The 24765-nt window shown below is 35.8% G+C and overlaps 1 protein-coding gene across 2 annotated transcripts in view; it reads left to right on the top strand.

The window, feature by feature from the left end:
• LOC122351886 (receptor tyrosine-protein kinase erbB-4-like) overlaps positions 1-24765 on the top strand; it is a 268898-nt gene that overhangs the window by 176770 nt on the left and 67363 nt on the right. For both annotated transcript variants that reach the window (XM_043249273.1, XM_043249274.1), the window contains exons 5-9: positions 9399-9530; positions 11758-11823; positions 19660-19778; positions 21740-21881; positions 24254-24367. In XM_043249273.1, the coding sequence (XP_043105208.1) occupies positions 9399-9530; positions 11758-11823; positions 19660-19778; positions 21740-21881; positions 24254-24367 (573 nt within the window). The remainder of the gene's footprint in view (positions 1-9398; positions 9531-11757; positions 11824-19659; positions 19779-21739; positions 21882-24253; positions 24368-24765) is intronic.

The raw sequence follows: 24765 nt of genomic DNA, 5'->3' as shown, positions 1-24765 counted from the left end.
TATTGCCCGCAAGTGCATCAAATAAAACTTTTTCAAAAATGTCATGCCACTAACCTGGTTACAAGTGATTAGTTGAACCTGGTACTTTCTAAACATTGCTTTGTTCCTGCATTGACCCTTGGAAACTGTGTAGACACCAACTAATCCGGTTAGAATTGAATGATTTTAGCTCAGGCTTACCATTTTTGTGTGTAATATGCATCAGGCGGTCAGTGAATGAACTGTTCAATAGTCTGTGGGTGTGCTGACTGAGACCAGAGACTGTATAACGTTCATTTAATTATTGAAATGCTTGTGCAATATTATGTAAAGCCTTTGACTGTAGCAAGTCCACGTATACAAATCATGCACAATCATCTTATTAATCATATGTGGGTGCATATGGGTGGTGCAGGACCGTAAGGAATAACTGAAAAGACTGATGGGGTTGGAAATCGAAAAGGACATGGAAATAATTGGAAAATGCCTAGATATCACTTCTCTTAAAAGGCTGCCTATTAGTTATTCTCTTTTTCCTGCTACCTGATTGGCTAGTGAAGCAATATCTAGGAGGAAGCAGGTGAACATAACTAGAAATACCTGTTCTGACTACCATGGAGTCACATCAGACGCCACCACAAAGCATGCCCAGTGACATAGAAAACACCAGAAGAAGCAAGAGAAGCAGAAAGCAGCTGCTGTGCATCTGGAGTGTGCGCCGGCTCTTATGTTTCAGCTAAACTGGCACAGCAAGGTCTTTGCTGCAGCATCCCCGTCTCCCTCCGTGGCTTAATAATTAATGCATTTATTTTTTGCATAGTGCCTCACAGGGATGAGGTTCAGGGGCTGCACTGAATGCAGTGGAGGGTAATAGGACATGAATAGCCCCTGCTGCTGCTATGGCCGCCCTGCCAAGCGCTCAAGCTGCCCAGGTGGGGTCTGCCATGCGGATGAATGCATGATGCTAAATATACCCCAAACTCCTCCCTCACTTCCCCACCTGGCCTCTTGTTTACTCTCAGAGCACATCTGAAATCATTTTTCCAAACACAGACAATTTTCTCATCCAGACCTCTTACATCATTTTGCAACACTACGCATGAACTAATTCTTAATGTGTTACACAAGGTATTTTAAATCATATCTTGTTGTGGTAGCAGTGAAAACTTTGGCCGGTCAAACTGGAGATTAAATTCACTTTAACTATATATGTATGTATATATGTATGTATATGTATAGTATCTCTGGCTGAGTTGAGACAGACTAAATCCAGAAGTACTGTCACAACGTCTCCAATATGCTTCAAGAAACATACGTGCAAAATTGTTAAAAGGTTTAGGCAATAAAATGCTGTAAAATGAGAATGCTATTAAAATTGTGGCATAAATAGATTTACCAATTAACTTATATTAACTAATTTAAAGCAACATTTGGTGTGACCATCCTTTGCGTTTTCACTGGCCCATAGTTTTTCAGGTCGCTTTAGAGAGAGGTCTTTTGAAACATCTTGGAGAATTAGATTTTTTCAAGCTGTTATGACATTTAGAGGTGGAGTTCACTGGGGTTCCTGGCTTCACCTGTGGGCTATCAGGGGAATGCTGACCTCCCCCTGAGGTGAAAAGAGGTCAGGGCAGAGTCATCTGTATTCTGGTGCTCTTTTGTTGCAGTTAGGTTTAGCCTCTCTCTCTCTAGCTTCTGGGGGCAGAGCTCATTGGAGTGCTGGTGAGTCCTGCTCTGATCTGAAGTGTCGCTGAAAAGCCAATGTTGACCACCTCTCTCTTTCTCGCTCTGCCTATGGTTTTTATTGTGCTTTTTTATGTTTGATAAAGCATGAATTTAAGCTCACTTGTGTTCTCTGATTAAGCCATTGTGCATTCAAGGAGCCGTTTTGCTCTGCTTAAAGAAGGAGAGAATGGATGTTTGAATTACTATTCAGCTTTCTCCAACAGCAGAATTGTTAAAACACAGCTTATAGATCCAGTTTTATATACAGTATATAGATATGTAAATAGGTTTTTTTATTCATTTTTTTAAATCATAGATATCATCAACAGATGTGTGTTCAAATGGAGGAGAAAGCTGGCCTAATCCACAAGTTTTGTACAGACTTAATCCGTGTCCGTTACCTGCAGACGTTTGTTCCCTGTATGTTCTCTTTCCTATAGGACTATGGTTTAGAAATCTATTCCCACAAGCATGTAGTGATTTAACTGCTCTAATACAACAAGCTCACCTACCTGACCCAGATATGTAGCGTGAAAGGTTATTTCAGTTACTAGAAATGAGAGTCTTACCCTTTGCCCTCGCTCATTTATACCGCTACTCCTTTCTATTCTTTTCTCAGATAAATAAGCAGATGCTCCCTGCCCTAGATAATTCCATAAGCCTTTAATCTTAGCCATTTTTCATAAAGATTCATCGAAAACAATTGCGTGAGGGATAACAAAATTTAATCAGCCTGCTGTAAACGCAATTACCACCCTGAGAAAGTCAGGGGGCAGAGAGGATTGTTGGTAAAACTCACTGTCTGAAGCTGTCATCCATCATGTTTATATTTATACTGCATTTATATTTATTAAGGCGACCAGCCTTGAACCCTGATACACCTTGTAACCCAACAAACAACTCAAAATAAGACTGAGTTCAAATGCTTCTGCAGTAACTGTTCATAAATAGAAGTTATAGTGTATTGTGAGCATCTGTCATTGCTTTTAAACCACTACTTGTGTTGTTACTACACAGTTTCCTCCTCAGCGTTCAATATACTTTCAATTTTTTCTTTATTGCTTGTATATCACACCGTCACTGTGACAATTCCCCTTATAACATTTGGCAATAAAAATTGCCCTCCTTTAGATAGAAAGGGTGTCCTATTTTTCCCACAGACATTTTTTACTTTTTTTTTATTTTTTTTTATTTGTATCAACCTTGGTTGGATTTGAAAGGGATTTATTTCAATGCAGCTCCTCTCTGTTATTTATTGCCTTTGTCATTGGTTTTTCAAGAGTTGTTATCGAGTTGGTCTTCGTCACTCCACAGCCTGAGCAAAAAAAAATGATGCATTGAGCACCACAAGAGGGTCCTTGGTTCAGATGAATTCCAAGGACTGAAACAGACACATGTAACCAGTAGAACACATGTTCTGCTGTCAGCGCCCATCACATATGGGCCATCAGTAGGCTCCCGCGATGCTTTTCCTGCCGTGGCCACTCATGCTTGAATGTCAACAGTGTCTCGTTAAAAGTGCATTTGCTCGCAGCCAGCGCGGCACGAATGCCTGCTGAACTACTCCCGCACAGGTCCGCGCCTTCCCCCTTTCTCTCTCCCGAACGCCTGCGGCATCAACTCCTCATAAATGCTTTTATGTAGTTAAATTAAAGCCGTTGTTCTTTTCAGGTCAGTAGTTAAATACATAAAAGTGCAATTAAATTCAAATGGAGTCTGTCTGTGTTTTATTCCTAGTTTGCCACCCCTGTTTCTCTAGATTTATGTGAGCGGCGCTTCTGCTCTGACCTTGCTTGGGTGTTCATAGAAAGCCCATTTTTGAAGCTTCTTATTATTGCGGCTAAATAATGTGTAAGTGAGCAATTGTACACAGGTTTGAGCTTTCACACAATGGTTCAAAAGTTTGGGATCAGTAAGATTTTTATTTTTGGTTTGTGTTTAAGAAATAAAGACATTTGTATTTAAAGACATTTGTAATGTAATTTGTAAAGATTATTATTTCCAGTTAATTCTGGTATTTTGAGATTTCAGTTCAGTAATATTCATTAACGAATCTTGAAATCTACAAATGTGTCACCCTTTCCACAAAAATAAACATCACACCTGTTTTTAAGATTAATAATTAATCGATAATTAGAATTGTTATTTTTCATCTTTTGGAAGGTCATTTGATGCTCAAATAATTCTTTAGAAAATGCTGTACCTTCACAAGAATAAATTACATTTCAAATGGGGGTTATTTTAAATTGTGTGTGTGTGTATGTATGTATGTATGTGTGTGTATATATATATATATATATATATATATATATATATATATATATATATATATATATATATTTTTTTTTTTTGTCATGTTTATTTATTTGTTGGTTTTACTTTCTTTTCATTTTTACTCATAGGTGTAGGTGGTTTGTATTGATTTTAAAGATAAGCCATTATCTACCATAAGCATTAAGGATTCAGAAGATAGAACAAACCGTTGGGTGTCGTAAGTGTCTTTTGTGAAATAAGACAAAAAAATGTTCCTTCTACTTTAGCAATACCACTAAAATGTATCTTTCAGGTAGTAAAACCATTTCAGGTAGTTTTCCTGAGAAATGTCTCTGACAGTCGTATACTGCTTTCTTGTCGTTTTTTTTTGTGTCGGTCAGTTGTGAAAAGAGGCCCATGGAAGGGTATACTTGGATTTTTTTTTCTTAAACTGCAAACCATTTCTCTCTTCTAGGTTTTGTTTAGCATTTAACCTGTTATTTTAGCGCAAAAAGAATAAAGATGGCATGACATATATCCTCCTCGACGGTGTAAAGAACAATAATGTTCGTTAAGCTACAATTAAACCGCAAAGTGTTTATTGTTCTCACAAAAATTCCTGATATGTTGAGTTCAGGGCAATTTTTGTTCTCATCACCAGAAAGAAAAATGACTCTCTGTTCCCTCTCGTTGTTTGCTCAAGTTTACTCATTGCATTTTTTACCCAGACAGCATCTCCTTGGTAACACGGCTGGAGAGGCCGGGCTGTGTGGTGCAGAGCCTCACTTTGATGGATGGCGCAGAAGATCACCTATTTGTACAGTGGCGGCAGGGGAAGTTGGCACTGTCTGGCATATCATTCCTCATAAGCCCTGCCAGGCTCAGTCCCTCTGTGCCACACGCAGAGCCAGACTGCTGGCAGTGACTGGCGTAAGGCCGGGGGGGGTGTTGGCACTCTGTGATGAATAGATGGCCATATCTATGCCTGAATGGCTTGGTCATCTTATAGAGGAAGTGTTACAGTGAATGAACTACTGGATTAGGACTCTGTGATTGCTAAAGAAGATGCATGACTAGTTCCAGTTGGGGTAATAAAAAATATAACTGTGTACTGCATACTACACCACCGGTGTCACAATGTTCTGTTCTGGTCCATTTAGTTAAATGAAACTAATTGTTTTAAGCCAAAAATAGTTGCCTACTTGCATATTCAGCATTTTTAGCCATCGTTAGATATATGTTCATCCAAAGATGCGAATGTAACTTTTTTTGTGGAAAATGTAAATATCGTATATGTAATATTTGCAAATAAGCCCTAACCCTCATGTTTGCAAAAATATGGCTTCCTGGGAAACTGGCACAAAGTATCAATAATAAAAATGAAAGTTGCAACCTTTGCAAAAATGTCTTTCCTACATAATGAATGACTTGCGTCTTAGTGCATGCAGACATGACACAGTAACAAATGCTGTCATGCTATCTTGCTTTTGGAAGCGAATGCGTAATGTTCGGAAATGTAATCGTGCGACACACTTCTGGGCGGTACTTATACAAAATCATTTTGATGTCTGAATTTCAGAATTACTAAAACTACATTTTAAACGTGGTAGTTATGTTACATACTTTTTCGAGGCAAGTCACATTTGTGTTTTTGTTTGCAAATTGACTAATTTAATTCTTATTTTTATTGGATAAAAATAACTCAGTTGAGCGCATGCATTGAATTGAATGCATTTCTATTCGTCAATTTTCATACAGTAACCCAAAATGTGCCTAGAAGTTTCTGGATGGAAACATAGCTATAGGCATTGTCTTGTTTAAGGGCTGTACCAAAAGTTCTCAGTTCTATCTTCAGTTTATCCTCAGCAAAGATGGCATAATGCAGCATTGCTCACGCAGTAACTAAGTCACTAGATCAATTCACATTGGCAGACGAATCAGATGACGATAGCTGAATTCCATTAAACATTGAAGCACAGCAGTAGAACACAGTTAATTATGATTAAAAGTGGATTAAAATGCGTTATGTATTTTTTGTGCCTATTAGTCTCATGCCATTAGCTTAGTAGCAATGTTAACAGCTAATTTTGTTGAAGACGTTTATTAAGCCACATCTCCTGTGTAGTTTACATTAGAAGCACTGTTTGTATAACACAGTGTTGTGTTCCAAAATCAGCAACTTATGATGTCTCCATGCAGTTCAGGTACTGCCTTAGAAGTATGCTGCCTGTGTAAGCAGTAAAATCACTTGGAACAGATCCAAGACTTATTTTACTCTTACACGCATTACGTTCTTCCATGCACAGGTATGGCACAATGGTGTGAGAACATGTACAGCGTTTCCCAATGACTGACATAATGTTTTCACTTCATTTGAGACCAAATTGAATCTGCAGCTTTTACAGACCCAAAAACAAGTCAAACAGTCATTCAAATGAAACCAGCTGTCATGATAGCCGAGAGGAACACGCTTTACTGAACCCAGCGCCAGTGCTGGCATCTAGACTGCCTGTGTGTGTGTGTGTGTGTGTGTGTGTGTGTGTGTGTGTGTGTGTGTGTGCGAGCGCTTTCCTACCCCTCCAGCTGTGTGTCCTACAGGTAACATGCCTGCCAGTCTGTGCCAACTGAGAAACTGAGATTAGGGATAATATGGCCTATTTTTCCAGATTTATCTTTAAATGTTTTTTTTTTTATGCTATAAGGTTAAATAAATAAATATTAAATGTAAATGTCAAACTTAAATGAAAATATTAAATATAATCATAAAATCGAAATGTTAAATCTAAATCTGTAAATGTTTAACTGTTATAAACAACTAAAATTTTGCAGACTGCTTTTGTTTCTGTGTGTCAGTGGTGTCCAAAATAAACTGTCACTTTATAAACAAAACAATACCATCTTTTGTGAAATAAATGAAAACCAAGTTCAAGAGAGGTCGACAGGAAACATCATAGCCTGTGTAGAGGGATTTGAATGTTGCCTGTGAGAATGATGGACTTTTATATAAGGAAGTTAATAAATTAGTTGGCCTTGTGCATCTTGCTTTAGCTGCAACTTTTTTTATGAATATTGCATGTAAATAGATGCTATTATCTGTTTAGTCTTCTCTTGCAGAGAGTATTTTGAAACTGACTTCATCCAGTGTTTTCACCTGTCAAATTTGAGATTTTGATTATTTTTACAGAGTGTTTATATAATATATATATATATATATATATATATTATATATATATAATATATATATATATATCCCCCACAAAATTGTGATAATAAATTTTACCTCTGTAAACACCTGTGATTCTAATATGTAAAAAAAAAAAAAAAAAGAATTTTGAAACTGAGTTCATCCAGTGTTTAAATTTGACATTTTTTTGTGTTTTAGAAATGTATGCAAATTAGAGCATATTTCATTAAATATTATAATAAATTGCCTAATTTGCATATTTAAACGTAATAGCAAACTGGGATATTAAAAATGTATCAATGCAATCAATCAACTCCATAAGTAAGATTATCCTATTCACCTAAAGTGTCTCGTCTAATAAGCCTCTGTGGTCTTCAGCTGTGGGCTCTCTCTTCCCTGTTTTGTCAGTGAAGCTGGAGAGAATCGTCTGTAGAGACCGAAAGACAGCGTTCCTGAGTTACCCTTCAACCGGTCGGTCCGTTTGAAAACCCCTGACGAGTTCTGCCATTGCATTTATTTCTTTTTTTCTGATTCTTGCCTCTAGGATAACGCAAGACTTTTGCGTTCAGCCCTCCCAGCACGTCAGAATGCTAAAATTAATTTATCCATTGAGCGACAGGTTTCTCAATGCCCTGTAGAGAGAGGGGAAATGCACAATAACACCGTCTCCAATCATCCATGGAGTACAGTTTAATCAAGCTTTTGTTAGGCTATTATCAGTTTCAGATGGCCCGTGGTTATGAATACGTCTCATCTGTTCTCGTCCGCCGCACGGCTAATCTCCTGTAGCCGTGAAAGAGAAATCCAGTGCAGTAAATAATGCAAATCTGTTATAAGCTCTCTAGTGTTTTTGTCCACGCGAGTGAGGATTACTCTAGACACGTTAAGATCATAATGTTCATTGTCGTCTGGTGTGCCCAAACAGAGACGTCTCACCCGTGAACGCACGGGGAGGGGAACAACAGATTGATTTCTCTCCAAATCCAGTGATCCGTGTGAGACAGTATGATGCATATTAGGCCAAAGGATTGAGAGGCGTCTCCCTGCAGATGAAATATGAAATTACAAACCTGTTAGCGCTGCTGTCCAGAATGTCGGCTCTCCAAATCCAGGATGGATCTGATTCTGACATTGTCTGGGAATGTAATCATTTCCTTCTTTCTGTTTGTGTCTGCCGGGAGTAGACATCTCTCAGAGGAGAGGAAGAAAGTGGGGAGAAATACAACGAAGAGAAAATCAAAACAAAAACAGATTAGGGTTATTAATAAGAGCAGTATGAGTCTAATTTGACTAGTCTTTGTGTTATGGGACAGTTCATCCCAAAATGAAAATTCTGTCATTGTTTGTTCACCCTCATGCTGTTTCAGACCCGTGCGACTCGCGTTGTTGTTGTCTTTGGATAATAAAAGGAGAAAGTTCATTTTAGAATGACTGGAGCTCTCAAAATCCAAAATGGATGTAAATACCCCATAAATATGATGAGGGCTTGAGATATTATAGATCATAAAATATGTGTGATTAAGTCATTGTTTACTGAAAATGAGTTGTCTATTAATTGTGAATGGATTGTAAACTAATTATAACTAATAAACTAATTATTAGATTTCATGAAACATATCACAAATTTACTGAAAAAAAATACTAATTGAATGAATTGTTGCATCCCGTGTCTTAAACATTCATGAACATCAAAAAGTTAGAAATTTCATTCTGGTCCTATAATTTTTTTTACTCATCACGTCAGTTTCTTGTATTACTGGATATTACTTGTATATGTCACACATAACATGTATCGAAAACTCTTCATAAATATGTAACTCGGATAAATTGTTCACAACGTTGTTTGTTACTTGAACAGTCTTTGAACTAGGTCTGTGACAAACATAATGTCTTCAGTGTCTGTTCATTGTAATTCTAAAGAAAAAAAGCAACAACAATGTGAGTGAGTAAACTATTAGAAAACTCATTTTTGACTTGAACTGCTCCACACAGTCTTTTCTGACTGTGGATTCCAGGCTGACTCACCTGAGAAGTAGGCCAGTACTGACACCAGAGGGTCAAAAAGAGTCATTGAGTGAAGAAATCAAATTATTTTATACATTATCTTTGTTCCCCAGGGAGCCTCACCTTGCTCTTTCTACGTAACGTAAGATAGTGATGAGGTCACCTTCAGTGAACGATACGCTCAGAGGTGTCCGCTGACATAAGACATTAAGTAGTCAGTGGTGTTTTATTGTTGCTGTCTGTGTTTTAACAGAAATTCTCAATGGAGGGGTGTACGTGGACCAGAACAAGTTCCTGTGTCATGCCGATACTATCCACTGGCAGGATATAGTGAAGACCGCTCGCCCTGATCACCTGGTTGTGCCGTCCAATAGCAGCAGCTCATGTGAGTACTGACCAGTCAGAGCATTACAGTACTAAACTAGTTTGTTAATACACTATTGTTTAAGTGTAGGGGCAGTATGACTTTTAAATGTTTTTGAAAGGAGTATTTTATACTCACTATGGCTGCATTTATTTGATTTAGCATACAGTAAAAATATATATTATTAAATATTTTTCTAGTCTAAAATGACAGTAATATTTTATTAATTTTCATAACTGTAGTTGGCAGTGCCACATGATACATAAATCTTAGTATATTCATTTGGTGCTCACGCACCTTTTATTATTGCAATTATCATTATTATATAAAACAATTTAGCAGATTTTTTTATGCAAACTGTTTTGTTATTAGAATTATTTGATTACTAAAAATCTCAAAAGTACATAATTTATTTGAAATACAAAATCTTTGTAACATTTGTCTTTTGACCAACGTGCCCTTGCAGAATATAATTAATTTCTTTACAAAATAAATAAATAAAACTTACTAACCCCAACCTTGTAAATTGCAGTGTACTATTGTACTTTCTAATTACTTCAGAATCCTGAAGAAAAATGTTACACAGCTATAAAGTGTCTAGAATTATTTTTGCCTCTTTGTTTAATTAATTACTTCATTTAATTATTTGTAGTTCACTCCTAAATAAACATTTAGTCAGTATTTTGTACACTCGTGTCAATCTAAACTTGCTGTTATTTTTCTGAAAACAAAAGGAAAACATTGTTTCCACTCACTCAGTTTTCTTCTTTTTTTTAATCATACAATGAAACCAGAGAAGCTCCAAAGCTAGTTTATGCTATTTTTATTTGGTCAATGTGACATATTATTGTATTTAAAAACAAAACAGCATATGGTAAGAGGGTAAGTGTAAGTTTTAATTTTGGGGTTAAATAAAAGCTAATTTTAATGGCTTTTAATGGTAATTTGGAGAACGTGTCCAGGCTCACGTTATATTCATTGAGTCGATCAGTCTTTTTCTTTTTTTATCTACTCTCCAAATCAAGGGTGTTGAATTTGTAATCCACTGTAATCTCTTAGTGTTTTGGGGGAGGGATTGTCCTCATTGATTTTTTAGTTATTTAGTGAGGTTATTTACATTGGCTGCTCAAAAAAACAACAACAACAGGGAATAAGCAATGCCCCTTTCACCAATTAAAATGCAATCCTGCCCCTTCCAGCCAATGTTTATCAATTGCTATTTTCCAATGTTTGTAACCTTCAGATTAGGTTAGAAGCAGTATGTGCAGTACGGAAAAGCACAGAATTTTCTTGACGGTCAGTATGAACATTAAAATCAACCAAATAAAAGCAACTCAAGCGTTATTTACCCTTATTTTCAAACCTGAATTACATTTTAATGGCAGTTTCATTAAAAGTCAAAAAAGCACAATAAAAATGTCCCATACAACTCATGACCTCTGTGGCTTCGAAATCAGATTATCATTGTATAGGCTACTTTTATATTGCTATTTAGTCTCTTTGGAGCGCTACAGTGTGTCTAATTTCCATTGTATGACGGTGAGTAAATGAAGACTTAAGGCTGAGCTATTAGAAAGGCAATGGAGCAGCCCTTTATTACCATATCTCACAAAAGTTTACACTGAATGACAGAAATCAAGCACTAAGGCCGAAAAAAGACTAAATGAGACACAGAGTGTAAAAAAAAGCGATGTTTAAAAAAGAAAGATAGTCAAAAGTGCCTGGCCCATGTAGCTGAAGAGAGTAAGCCACTAGTGTAATTACTCTTAACTGAAGTGGAACAGGGACAGAGGACAACACTCCATCAGTCAGCCATGCTCACACTGCAATTACCCAGCAGTCAATTAAGCTTGGGTGGCAGAACAGCCACCGCAGATGAGTGTAGCAAAGCCATACGGGCCGTCTCCGCTGGGGCAGAGCTCTAGAGAGTCGGGGAGAACATTGTTCTGTCAGTCAGCGACGACTCTTTCCTGCTTCATCAGAACAGGGTCAGTGCGGATGAAAAGAGTTCCGTCCTATAAAGCGGAATGATCCAGATTACGTTTACCGTGATGTAACATTATGACAGTATATGAATAATGCGATGACATAATGATATGGATAGCGTGATTAGAATGCACACAAATCAAAACTGAAACCGATCCTCCTGGTCTTATCCGTGATGTTATTACAAATAAATTCTGTTTGTTTGAGCAATTCAAATGCAGAAAGTTGTGCGAACTGATTTTTTTCTCTTTTCTGGTTGCAGGTCAGAGGTGTCATAGAGGCTGTAATGGGCGCTGTTGGGGGCCGAAAGAAGACCAGTGTCAGAGCTGTGAGTGTCGCAAACTCACTTCATGATGGTCAAAAAACAAAAGCGTGTCAGCGAGAAATGACACATTTAGAGTACCTAGCTTTAGAACCTTCCGCTTTAAAATGAATGGATTTACAACATCAACTTCCTCCTACTTTCAAGACTTTTAACCAGTGTTTGATGTAATATTACCATCCTTTTTTTTTAGTTAGTTGTTTTACCATATAAAAACGAAACAATAAATATAAAATCTTATCCTGGAGACGTTTGGCCTATAACTTTCTGTGCTGTGATGTTCGCGCGGGCAATACGAGTTAAAATCTAGCTCATGTCGCTTTCAAAGTAGGTGAAGTTGCTTGATTGTTGCTTAGTTGTTTGATATAATGGGTGGAAACAGATTTCCATTGTTGTTGTTATATTATATTACAGTTTATTTTAACATCCAAGTCTGGCTGTTGACAATCCATTATCTGTCACTTTTGCCTTTATAAACCCCTTAATTTGCTGCTTATTAATAGTATGATAGTCGTTACGTTTAATACTAAGGTAGTTGTTAAATTTAGGTACTAATAAACAGCTAATACAGCATATTAATAATTAACTAGTTAATAGTAAGAATTATTCCTTACACCAAAGCGCATATTACATTATGTAAAGGTAAGTTACGTTATATTATATTATATTAAATTATATCATATTAGTGAGAATTGGTTCCTGGAATAAGTGTTTTATTAATCATTTTAGGCATAGTTATTTAGTTACTTGCTTGTTTGCTATTTTGTTTAATTTTACTTGGCTTTGTGGTAAAAAAAAAAAATAATGACATAATAAAAATCGATAATTTGCATAAACTAAAATAACTTATGAGGGTCAAATCCAATAGAAAGAGTCAATTACAAATTAGAACTGTAACCTTTGGTGTAACAAAGTTGGCCGAAATGTCTGCCTGATAGAAAGAGGTTTTGCTCAGCAAGAAAATAAATTAAAGGGAGCGCTGCTTGGGACCATTTTTTTTTAAAGCATTACATTTCTCAAGGCCGTGAGTTACAGTGATTTTATCTCATTTCAGCCAGGGTTAGGAGCTGTTGTTGTTTGAGAATGCATCCATAACAACAGTAATAACAGTACAACCATAACAAACAGCCTGCTGCGGCTTTCATTAATTTTTACATTTCGTATTACTACCTTATCAAGCAGAATGGAGAGAAAAACCTCACAGAAGTAACTTTTACTCATGAATATAATATATAGACTCTGTAGAGACAGCCGCCAGAGTGAGGTGAAGAGTCCGTTCCACTCTGTGAGAGTTCTCCAGCTTTCTCCACAGGTTGGGTACGGCACCTCCAGCAGGCCGTGGCACGCTGCTGCCCTCCCAGCGGAGGATAATTGAAGAGAGAGACGGGCGGCCTGACTCTCCCTCTCCTCTCACACGTAGCCACAGAAACCAGCTGCACGTAAAACTGCAGAGATTAATTACTTCAGGTCCCTCAAAACTCTCGCACGCAGCCAGATCTTCCGTCTCTCTTACTGGCTTCCTTTCAACAAGCTTGATCACAACACACTATAACTCTGATTTCCCCAGACGTGCTCTTATAATGCAGTCAAATGCTAAGTCAGACTGCTCAAAAACATGTCATTACCCCTGCCTCGAAAGCTCGCTAATGCACCCATAAGGATTTCTTTTTTAAGGACAAAACACTGGATTTATTTCTCTTAAAGAAAAGAAACCACTTTTGAAATTTTCACGTTGGAAAAAAAAACTCTCATTTGCATTACAGTCCTCTTGTGTCATTAGCCTGAGCTGGAAGTGATGCAAAGCTAATAGGCAGGCCCGCATAGATTCTGCGCTGGATCAATTCTGTGGAAACTTTTCCATAGAATTTGAACGCCTGTCATTGAACGAAGTTATAAACATCCCCCGCTCCTTGCATGTTCATGTGCAATTCATATGTGACCCTGGACCACAAAACCCATCATACTGTATGCAGCATGGCTGTATTTGTAGCAATAGCCAACAAAATTATTAATTTTTCCTTTAAGCTAAAATCATTAATCATTAGAATATTAAGTGAAGATCATGTTCCTTGAATCTGTAAATATATCAAAACTTATTATTTTTTTTATTTATATATGTGACCCTTAACCACGAAACCAGTCATGAGGCTCCTTTTTTATTGAGATTTATGCATCTGCTGAATAAAAAAGTTTTCCATTGATGTATGGTTTGTTATGATTGTAATGAAGTAAATTAACAATGCATATTCCTAATCTAAAATTAAGTTTTGATGTATTTTACAGTAGGAAATTTTCAAAAGATGTTCATGAAACATGATCTTTACTTAATATCTTAAACGTTGTTGGCAAATAAATTATTCTTAAGAACATTTGGAAAAAAAATTCAGACTCAGATTTCAGATTTTCTAATAGTTGCATCCGTATTTGAATCTCTAATGTGTGATCTTACTTAAAAAAGTACCCCTATGACTGATTTTGTAGAACTGGGTCATATATGGAGCTAAAAATTAGCTTAAAAGCATCCTATGGTCTCCCGTCACTGTTATTATTACTAGTAGTAGTAGAAGTATTGAATTTGTCAATATATATATATTGTATTGTTGTATCTGACTGTGTTTATCTACAGTATAAAATGATGGGCTTTTATTCCAGCTTAAGCTTTTATTTGTCATGTTTTCTTATTATGTTTCACATTTCCCCCCTATAAAAGTGCAGAAAATCTGGTTATTCTCTCTGGGCCTGCTAATAGTATTTCTATGAGAACATGTATCTGTATTCACGACAGTATCATCACACAGATGAGCAGAGCAGAGCAATTTCACTTTCCAGAATGGCAGGAAAACGATCACGTACCTGAAGTTTGTACTGCCCTGATGATATCACCATTTATTCATGTAATGGACAATCATTTTTATAGACTTCTCCATACAGTTAAATGGTTTGGCGGGTCAAGTAGGAGAATATGAGCCTTTTCCCTTCTCAAATGCACCCTAATTAATCACAATGTCCTTCGTGCTTCCTCTTTCCTCTCTTTTCTGCAGATGTACCTGTCATTTCACTCTGTCTCTCCATCTGGGTACCGGCATATTCTCATTCTTCTCGCTCAGTTTTGTTTTCATTCCATCTTCAAGAGCTCTGAGAGAAAATCTGTTATTTAAATGGAGAAACCATTCATTTGAGCAGACACTTCTGTCTCTCTATGGCTGTGTTCTAAATCTAGCAAGCGTACTAACTAAAATGGTCCACATAAGTAACCGATTTGGAACAGCGGCTTCAAAATGTGCATCGAACAAATAGGACACAGGAGATTCTGCAGTTTTGCATTAGCTTGCTGCTTAGTTAACTTTGTGAAGCTCCTTACAGTAAAAATGTGAAGGTTCACAGCGCATAATATAGACTAAAACACTGCATTTCTAATTGCAATTTACTGTTTTATCAGTACTCTTTCTTAAATTGTATTTATTGAAATAATACATTGCCGTTTAAGGGTTTGGAGTCGGTACTTATTTTATTATTATTATTATTATTATTATTTTAATTTGATTTAATAATATTTAGCAAGGACGTGTTAAACTGAAAAAGTGATTTTTACATATTACCAAATACAATGTTTTTTCTTTTTTTAATTGTGTTTGTTTGAACATAAACATAAAGCAGCACATAATAAGAATATATTAAGAAATATTTAATGAGCAACAAATTAGAATATTAAATGATTTCTGAAAATTCAGCTTTAATTTCTGTGACATTGAATTGTAATATTTATATATTAAAATTATTATTAATTAATTAATGATATATTATTAAAATAATATAGTATTATATATATATATATATATATATATATATAATATATATAGTATTGCTGTATTTAATATAATCAAATAAATGTAGCTTTACAGTTTTGCTAAACATTAAAAATTGTAGTAACTCCAGTCTTTTGAACGGTATTCTATATACAAAGCATCAACATTTCTTGCATTTCATATGCTGTTTTGAAATAATTATATCAATGAGTTTTGGATTGCATTGTTGTCAAAGGGGCAGTTAACCTATGATATACTCATCTAAACTGTTCTTGTATAGTAAAATATGTGTAACTATTCTCCAGAAATTCCTACGTTGTTTTCTGAAACACACAGAACAGCATACGAGTCTGAAACAACACAAATAAATAATGACATGATTGTATTTTATTATTATTATTTTTTTATTTATTTGCAGTTAATAAATTGCTGACATAAGCGGCTCACTAGGTTTTAGAGCAGAGCCCGCTCTCTCTTTCTTTTTCCGTCTAGTATATTCTGATCTCATTTAGATAGTCGTAAGCAAACCTTTGCACTTTCTCCACAAAGACACCGCATGTCACCACGCTGCACTGCAGATAAGTCTGTTCCCGCTCCTCTCCATCCTCTCCTTTCTTCTCATCACGGCGGTGAAATCCGCAGCCCGCCTCGCCAACAGCCACCTAGCTTGAGTAGTCTTAATTGTGGAAACGATAAGGACGAAGTAATTGGAGAACTGTGCGACTGTGAAATGGATTTGAGTCCCATCTCACGCTAATGAAGCTATTTAGTAGGTTGAGAGCGTTAAACATTCTTTTTGGATTTTTTGCTATAGCTTCCCTGTCATTTTCTTCTCAACCCAGTGGATACTGTGTAAATATTTCAATCTAGCGTGTTCAGATAATAATAATTTTTTTTGGAGCATAATTATATTTGGAATCAATTTGAGCATTGCTAAACGGGGATTAGATCTAAACAAGAGCGGTCGCTTCTTGACCCAAAATGGGACTGCGCCGTAAAACGTGGCAGTTGAGCTGCTAATGAAACTCTCAGAGGCTAAACATTCTGTGCTTTATAGTCTTCTGTGTACTTTATCAAATTGATGGTGTATAATTACCAGAGTCGGATGTATTTTAAAAAGCGTGTTTTATGGCAAATGAATCAACATATCATCGTTCTTCTGAGTGGGCCTTTAGTTCAGTGCGATGCCTTTTGTTTTCCTAAAATAAGCCATTTGGTTTCTATGCAGTAATGGCTTGCACTGCCATAATGGCTGTGGTAAAGCGGTATTTCAGAGGAAGGCCAGTTCTGATCCCTCTCGTAGTGTATTGAATATGTAACTTTGCATAGAAATACAGTCTTTAGCTATATCATGCGGGGAGGCTGACACTTGTGTATGTAAATAGGCAGATGACCTTTTTATATCAATATTTTAGATTAAATGTTATATAAATGCATCAGGAAAGTGTATGATATGATATGAGATATATGCTGAGATACTACTCTCCATGTAAATGTCATTTAAGTCATATAACATATTTTTATTATAACTAATTTTTTTTTTTAACGACCACTTTCCTTTCTCTCTGATTCTAAACAAGTTTCAACATGACTCGGTGGGCCACGTTTCTGATCGCCGATGTGTAAACTCGGATGACCATGCGATAATTTATTCATGTAAAGTTGCAGAAGTTCTGAACGTTTTTTTTTTTTCTTTTTTTTTTTTCCCCACAGCTTAAATAAATTCTCTTTTTGGACTTTGAAGCAAGTTCTTGAAAGTTACACATTTCAGTAAACAGTGCATCTTGCATGAATATTTAAAAAATATATATATAAATATTCAATTAGCGTGAGATCATAAAAATTGGATGTATAGTAATTATACAGAAATTAGGAAAATGTTTTAAGTAGTTGTAAATGAAATGCATCGTGTTACCCAGCAGGAGACCGCTGTCACAGCTTGACATTTTGTCAGCGTACCCAGATCCATGTACATCTGAATCCTGTCAAACTTGCGAAATCTTCATAAAGAATTAACACACATTTTAGGAGGCTGTGTGGCTTGCAGTCAGCCCGAACGAGTGTGCATATACAAATGCTGCTGTGGAAATCCAATTACAGCGTTTTACAACCACCGTGCTAGTAACACGCACAATCACATTTATGCGGGGGCTGATAGATTAATGAAAATTACAGCCTTTGTGAGGAACCGAATAAGAAAAAGCAATCACATTTTGTCACGATTTTGCTGATAGAAATAATCCAAAATTATATGGCTAGCCTTTTCAGTGATTGAACCGAATACTGAGAAAACAGCAATGCTGTTGTGATTTTGTTGAGAAAGTTTTACTATATTTTTAAACATTCTAAAAACGTCACATTAAGTGCATCCATAATTCAAGTTTTGTTTTTTGTTTTTATGTAATATATATATATATATATATATATATATATATATATATATATATATATATATATATATATATATATATATATGCACACACATTCAAATATTTTCATATATGTTGTATGTGTGTATTATGTATATTATATATATATATATATATATATATATATATATATATATATATTATATATATATATGTATATTAAATATGAAATACAATAGGATCTTTTTCTATCACAGATATTAGGATCTTTTTTGGCTTTAATTATCTCACCTATCACACTGAAATCATACATTTTAAACAATATTACTTTGAACTTCTGATATATCTGAAGCCTGCACACAGAAAGCGACAATCACACGTACATGTTCTCCATAATGCCTGTTGTGCTTAAACTGCCACACTTTTAAAAACACATACAAGTTGTAAAAACGGTCATCTATCTCTGTGGAGGTAAACCACTAGGAAAGAAGCGGCATGTTTATATTAGATCTGTATTGCAGCGTTGTAATATACAGTAAATAAATCCACTGCTCTTTCGTCTCCCCTGAGGCTGAGACTCTAAGTGGTATTCTGTGCTCCTCAATATAGCCAATAAAAGAACAGTTAGCGTGCTTTGCTTAAACCTCCACCATGGTGTTTGAACTGGTACGCCGTTGTCACTTGTGTAAACACAATTGCGACACTGTGAATGGAAATTTGCAGATTAAGGGTTGGTAATTATAATAAGTTCCCCCTGTCAAGGGGGAGCCAAATCTGAGTGGCTCGTTTTTTTTTCACAAGCTTACAGAAAAATACTTACAGAAGAAAACTTACCAGAATATCTGTGGGGGGTTTTGTTGTTTGGTTTTTTTTTTCACTTTTTTTTGTTGGTAGATGCACCGGGGACCCGATTATAGCTCTTAAATATGTATCTCACTTAAATCTCAGTGTAGAAGTATTAAGCGGTGCTACTGTACTACGACAATAAATAGTGCTTGGTCAGCATATTAGAGGCATATCTGAAGTGACACTGAAGACGGAACTAAATTCAGCTTACAAGCATCACAAGGAAAAACAAATAGAAATGAGTTATTTTAAATTGTGGTAATATCTCAAAATATTACATTTTTTTGTATAAATGCAGCCTTGGTGAACACAAGACATTTTCCAACCTGAAGCTTCTGTATCGTAGTGTAGCTAAATAATATCTCCTCCATTCTGAGGTTTGTTCCCATCCTGACAATGTAAGAAGAGTTGCAGTACGTGTGTCTGCATTTGCATCCTTACAGTACATAAAAGATATTTCTGGCCTTTTTTCAGAAAGCTCCCCAAGCTCCTTCAGCAGCTACGCTGGAGATGTGTTTTGCGTGCCATATGGTAGGAATTGCTGTGAATGTCTATATTCATTACTGTGAGGATCACTAGCAGAAATAGGAAAGCAGCGTTGCTCTGTGATCACCATCACTCCGCAGTTAAGAGACCGCACATCCCCACATGTTCTCCCTGGTTAGAGCTCTGTTTACTCACAGTGTGACTCTTACTGGCGTCCAGACAGCTGTGTTGTATGATGAGGCGATGCGGTTAAAGAAGTCATCGCACCAACGCTAATTGTCATCAGAAAATGCATATTTCACCGAATTGTTTGCATATCTCTGTTTCTTTCTCAGTGACGAAGACGGTGTGCGCCGAGCAGTGCGATGGCCGATGTTTTGGGCCGTACGTCAGTGACTGCTGTCATCGCGAGTGTGCTGGAGGCTGTTCAGGACCAAAGGATACGGACTGCTTCGTATGTCTTCAGTATTGCTGTAACACACTCACACACTCAATCATATCGACCCGTGTCTAGTAGATTTGCTCTGACAGTAGTAGATGCTTTTGTCTGTGTCGACTAGTCACAGATCACATGACTTCATGTGGTGACAGCAGGACGAAAATTCCTTTGTCCACAAACTGTGTTCTTGTATATTTGCTCGTCACAGTCAAATATGGAGTTGGCCATAAAGTCTGAGTCCACTAGCAATTTTGAATGTTTCTGTAATGGTTAAATACAATTTTTTTTATTACAGTTTATTTGAACTGCATCGTAATTTGAGTGAAGTTTTAAAATATTTAAATTATACAAAGGGAAGCATTTCTAAAACATTTATTAATCACAGTTAATGTTAACTTTTTGCTAATACATTATTAAATTTAATTTATTTAAAGGCACATTTATGAAGTTAAATTGAAAAATTTGCATGAATTTCAGAATGTAAAGATTATTATTATTTTTTATTTTGATATATAATTTTTTTCTGTTTCCAACTACACTACAATTCAAAAGTTTGGGGACTGTAAGATAAAAAAATTATGCTACATTAGTTTAAAAAAATACAGTAAAAACATAAATATTTTGATATATGACTACAATTAATATTAATATATCATGCAATATATTTATTAATATATAAATGCAATTGAAAACAATTATAATGATGCTGCTTAATATTTAAGGACAATAATTATTTAGCAAACTTTGATGAATTGAAAGTTCAAAAGAACTTTTTTGAAAATGTATTTTATATTTATTTTAAATAGAAGTGCTTTGTAACATAAATGTCTTTACTGTGACTTTAATGCTTCTTTAAAAAAAAAAGTACTTTTATTACTTTACATACATTACATTACATGATCAGCATCACAATTTGAGTGAAAAGTTGAATTCGAAAAAAATGGATTTTAGAATGTTAGGTTTCTTTTTTTTATTTTGCTTTGTTTGGTTTAAATACGAAAATTAAATGATACACATCACAATTCTCATGAAAAGAACATTTGGATTGTTTGAGGATCTTGTCTGGGCTACTAGCTAAGTAGCTGTACAAGCCTTAACTTCAGATTTTACATCCGGTGTCAACCCTCTTACAAATGTCTCATGTAATAACATATTTCCCCAAACACACATACACACATACAGTCTGTCTGTCATCTGTGGCTTTATCTGCGATACCATAAAACTGCAATTGTAGAAGTGTTTCAGTAACAGCGGCAGCCCCATTCCAGCTCCCTAACCTTATCTTTGAGTTTTTGTTCAGCTGTGATATTCACTTCTCCAAAAGAGATCCACGTTGCCTATAGATGACTCGCTTTTGACCAGAAATCTCCCCATAGGAAATGTTCTTTGCACTGGAGATACCATTAAAATCTCATTTCCTCCCACAATGCCTTGCTGTGAATGAGAGTGGGGGCCACACCTCTGTAGCTCTTTTGTTACGTGCTGCCTGGGCAGATCCCGGCCGTCTCTGACTGCTCCTTGCTCCTCCGGCTCTCGGAGAAAGCGATTTATCGCACCTCTCTGGTTTTTTAATTAGTTATCCTCAGCTGTAATCACTGATATTGTACTTCTCAATTGTTCCCTTTTAATTGAAAATGCACTTTCTCTGCATGCTTTGGGATTTGGATCAATGCCTTAATTTTTTTTTTTTTACATCTCAGCAGCTCTAAGACAGAAAACATTTCTCACGTGTTTCTGAAGTCAGATTCATAAAGCAAAGACCTTTTTTTTTTTGTAAGCCTGTTTGAATCATTATATACTATTTATATTGCTTATATGCATTATTGGTGTTGGGTTGACATACTTTTTTGCGGGTCGATTAGCTTATTGTATAATGTCCTACAGTATGACTGTACGAGGAGAAACACAAGTTTTTGTCAGCTGTTTTATTAAATAAATGTGTATTTCTGCCAATAACCTTGTTTCTTTGTGTCCAGGCCTGCACTAATTTCAACGACAGCGGTGCGTGTGTGACGCAATGCCCTCAGCCCTTCGTTTATAACCCCACCACGTTCCAGCTGGAGCACAACCCACGAGCCAAATACACATATGGAGCTTTCTGCGTCAAAAAATGCCCACGTAAGACCAATACAAACATGTGTATGCTTACACGCACGCTTCTAGCTGGATCTTTCACTCACGTGAATGGATATGAGGTGCCATGTTGAGGCGCGTTCACATTTGGGAATGTAAGCATGTTTCAGATTGAATGCAAATGAGGCGGATCGACTGCACCTGAGTCCTGGCGCTCCTCTGAGCCCCTGGTGTGGTGCGGGCCGTGTGTGGACCCCCAGGAGTAGGTCTGTCTGCTAAATCTCACTCAGCTTCTTGACCTATGGTTTCCCCATTGACTTGAGGGAGGGAGGCTGGAAGAAGAAAGAAAGAAAGAAAGAAAGAAAGAAAGAAAGAAAGAAAAGACTGTAAATCTTGTATTCAACAGAAGATCTGTGGCAGTATTGTAGGTGGTACACCAATTATTGTTTGATCCCAAGATAATTCATTAGAAAATTTTTAAATGTTGCACTGCATTATTTTAATAAGTTACTCTACTGCATTATTTTATATATATATATATATATATATATATATATATATATATATATATATATATATATATATATATATATATTTTTTTTTAAGAAACTGAGAGTGATTTAACATAGAATTAAAATTTGAATATCATATCACACAATAATGGCTGCTGAAAATTCAACATTGTCATCACAGGAATAAATTAATTATTATAATATAATATAATATAATATAATATAATATAATATAATATAATATTACATTGTGTATGTGTGTACATATGTGTGTTAGATTATATCATGTATATAATAAATTCAAACACATACAGTATAAAATATTTACATTTATGTTTATATTCATATAATGAATATTATATATAAATATATTTCATATATAAAAATAACATATTATTCTTAAATATATACATGCATGTGTTTATTTATATATACATAATAAATATACACAGTACACATACATGTATTATGTACACAAATACTTTTTTATTTTGAATGTGATTAATTGCAATTAATCGTTTGACAGCACTAAGTATCATGTAATATAATATTCCATAATATTGTTTTAATAACTGTATTTTAATCAAATAAGGCTTTGAAGCTTTGGTGAGCTTTAGAGACTTATTACTGATCCCAAACCAATCTTATGAAATTTAAATGTGTTGTAAAATATTATTTTAATCAGAAACATCACAAATTATCAACTTGATTGTGTTCAGTATGTTTTATAAGCTATTAAATTGTCTTGGAGTCCGGGAAAATCTGAAAAAATAATTTCAAGGTTACAGAAATGAACAAAATATTTAATTGGCTAGAAGGCTTTTTATAAATGGCAACTAATTTATGAAGTAAAAATTAATTTCATAAATGGCTAGAAAAGTCCACCGGAACATGAGGGTTAACTTCAAAGTTAAATATTGTATTTTCTGTTTCATATTATGATGTAAAATTAAAGTAATGTAAAAGTACATCTTTAATGTGTGATTTAATGGCTTTACAATATCAAGACCAAAAGAATGTAAATATTTTCCTGCGTGCAGTTCAACGCCACATAAAACAAAGGGGTTCTGTTTCTTCTCCATGCGATGGGAATAAGCCTGATAGGGTAATTATTGAGATAAAAATCTTGCGTCTTTTTCATTGAAACAGTGAAGGTTTCTTGTGAACTGACCTGGTTTCTTTGAAAAGAAGAGAACGGGGAAAGGGAAAGTAACTGCGGAAGAATGAAAGAGAGCTGTGATAACAGTGATGATAGGTGAGCACGAGTGCCGTCATTTCTCCGTGCTGCTGCAGAATGAAGGGTTTGCACACTGACAGACGCCCACTCCAGTGCTCAGTCCAGGATGAATGTTATTGCGCAGTACTCAGAGACCCTCCCCAAAACCCAGCACCCCCCCTCAGCTCCACAGCCACACAAGGCCACTTTAGTCAATGGGACGACAGTGAAATGCTCCGTTGGCTTTGTTTCTCTTAGGTGTCGAGTGAGGGTTGTATTTTTTTAACCCGGGGTTGTTTGTTCTTCTGGTGTCACATGTTAAATCTAGTTCTTCACTGTAAAAGTCTGAGATTCACGTTACGTGGAAGAGGTGAAGAGAGATGTTTGCACTTGAGAGCTCCATCTTCTTTTATCTGTCCCTCCATGATCCCTCCCCTCTCTCCTCTCTGGTGATGGATGCCAGGCTGCACGGTCTCCAGGAAATGGGCTGTTTCCATCACGCACAAACGCCACAGTCACGGTCCCCACTGCGTCGGCACAGATGTGTTAATGGTTTTTGTCTGAGAATGGATGTTTCTTCTCTACCATTACAAAATGTCAATGGCCTTTTTCACAGAGATTGCTTAGAGTTTGTTCAGGGGCACACCGCCGTCTGACCATTTGTTCTGCCTTTGTGTGTGGTGTGACAGATAACTTTGTGGTGGACCACAGCTCCTGCGTCAAAGCTTGTCCCAGCAACAAGATGGAGATGGAGGAGAACAGAATCAAGATGTGCATCCCTTGCACTGATATCTGCCCAAAAGGTGATTACACTCACCATCAAACTCACCAAAATGCTCATCAGAGTTCACCGAAATGTCATGTTAGGGTTGCCACAAAATCTGACATTCAGTTGTTTCAATTTCACAAATTTCATCTTAACGTCTATTGAATACATTTGTTTATTTGTAACATTATGATTTATATACAGTGATGGTATTTATTACTATTTCTTTAGTTAGATTATTGAGTTAGTTTGAATTATTTTGAATTGTGCTTTTGTAATTTTTGTTAGTATTATTTTTTCATTATTTAATGCTTCAGTTTAAATTTCACTTTTTTTGTAACATTATTTGGAATTTTAGTTCAGCAAAACAAAACTGATATTAAATAAAATGATTATAAAATAAACATAAACAATTTTATTTAATAATAACAATGG

The sequence above is a fragment of the Puntigrus tetrazona genome, chromosome 9 (genome assembly GCF_018831695.1).
Source record: "Puntigrus tetrazona isolate hp1 chromosome 9, ASM1883169v1, whole genome shotgun sequence".
Classification (NCBI taxonomy): Eukaryota; Metazoa; Chordata; class Actinopteri; order Cypriniformes; family Cyprinidae; genus Puntigrus; species Puntigrus tetrazona.
This window is presented reverse-complemented; position numbering and strand designations above follow the sequence as displayed.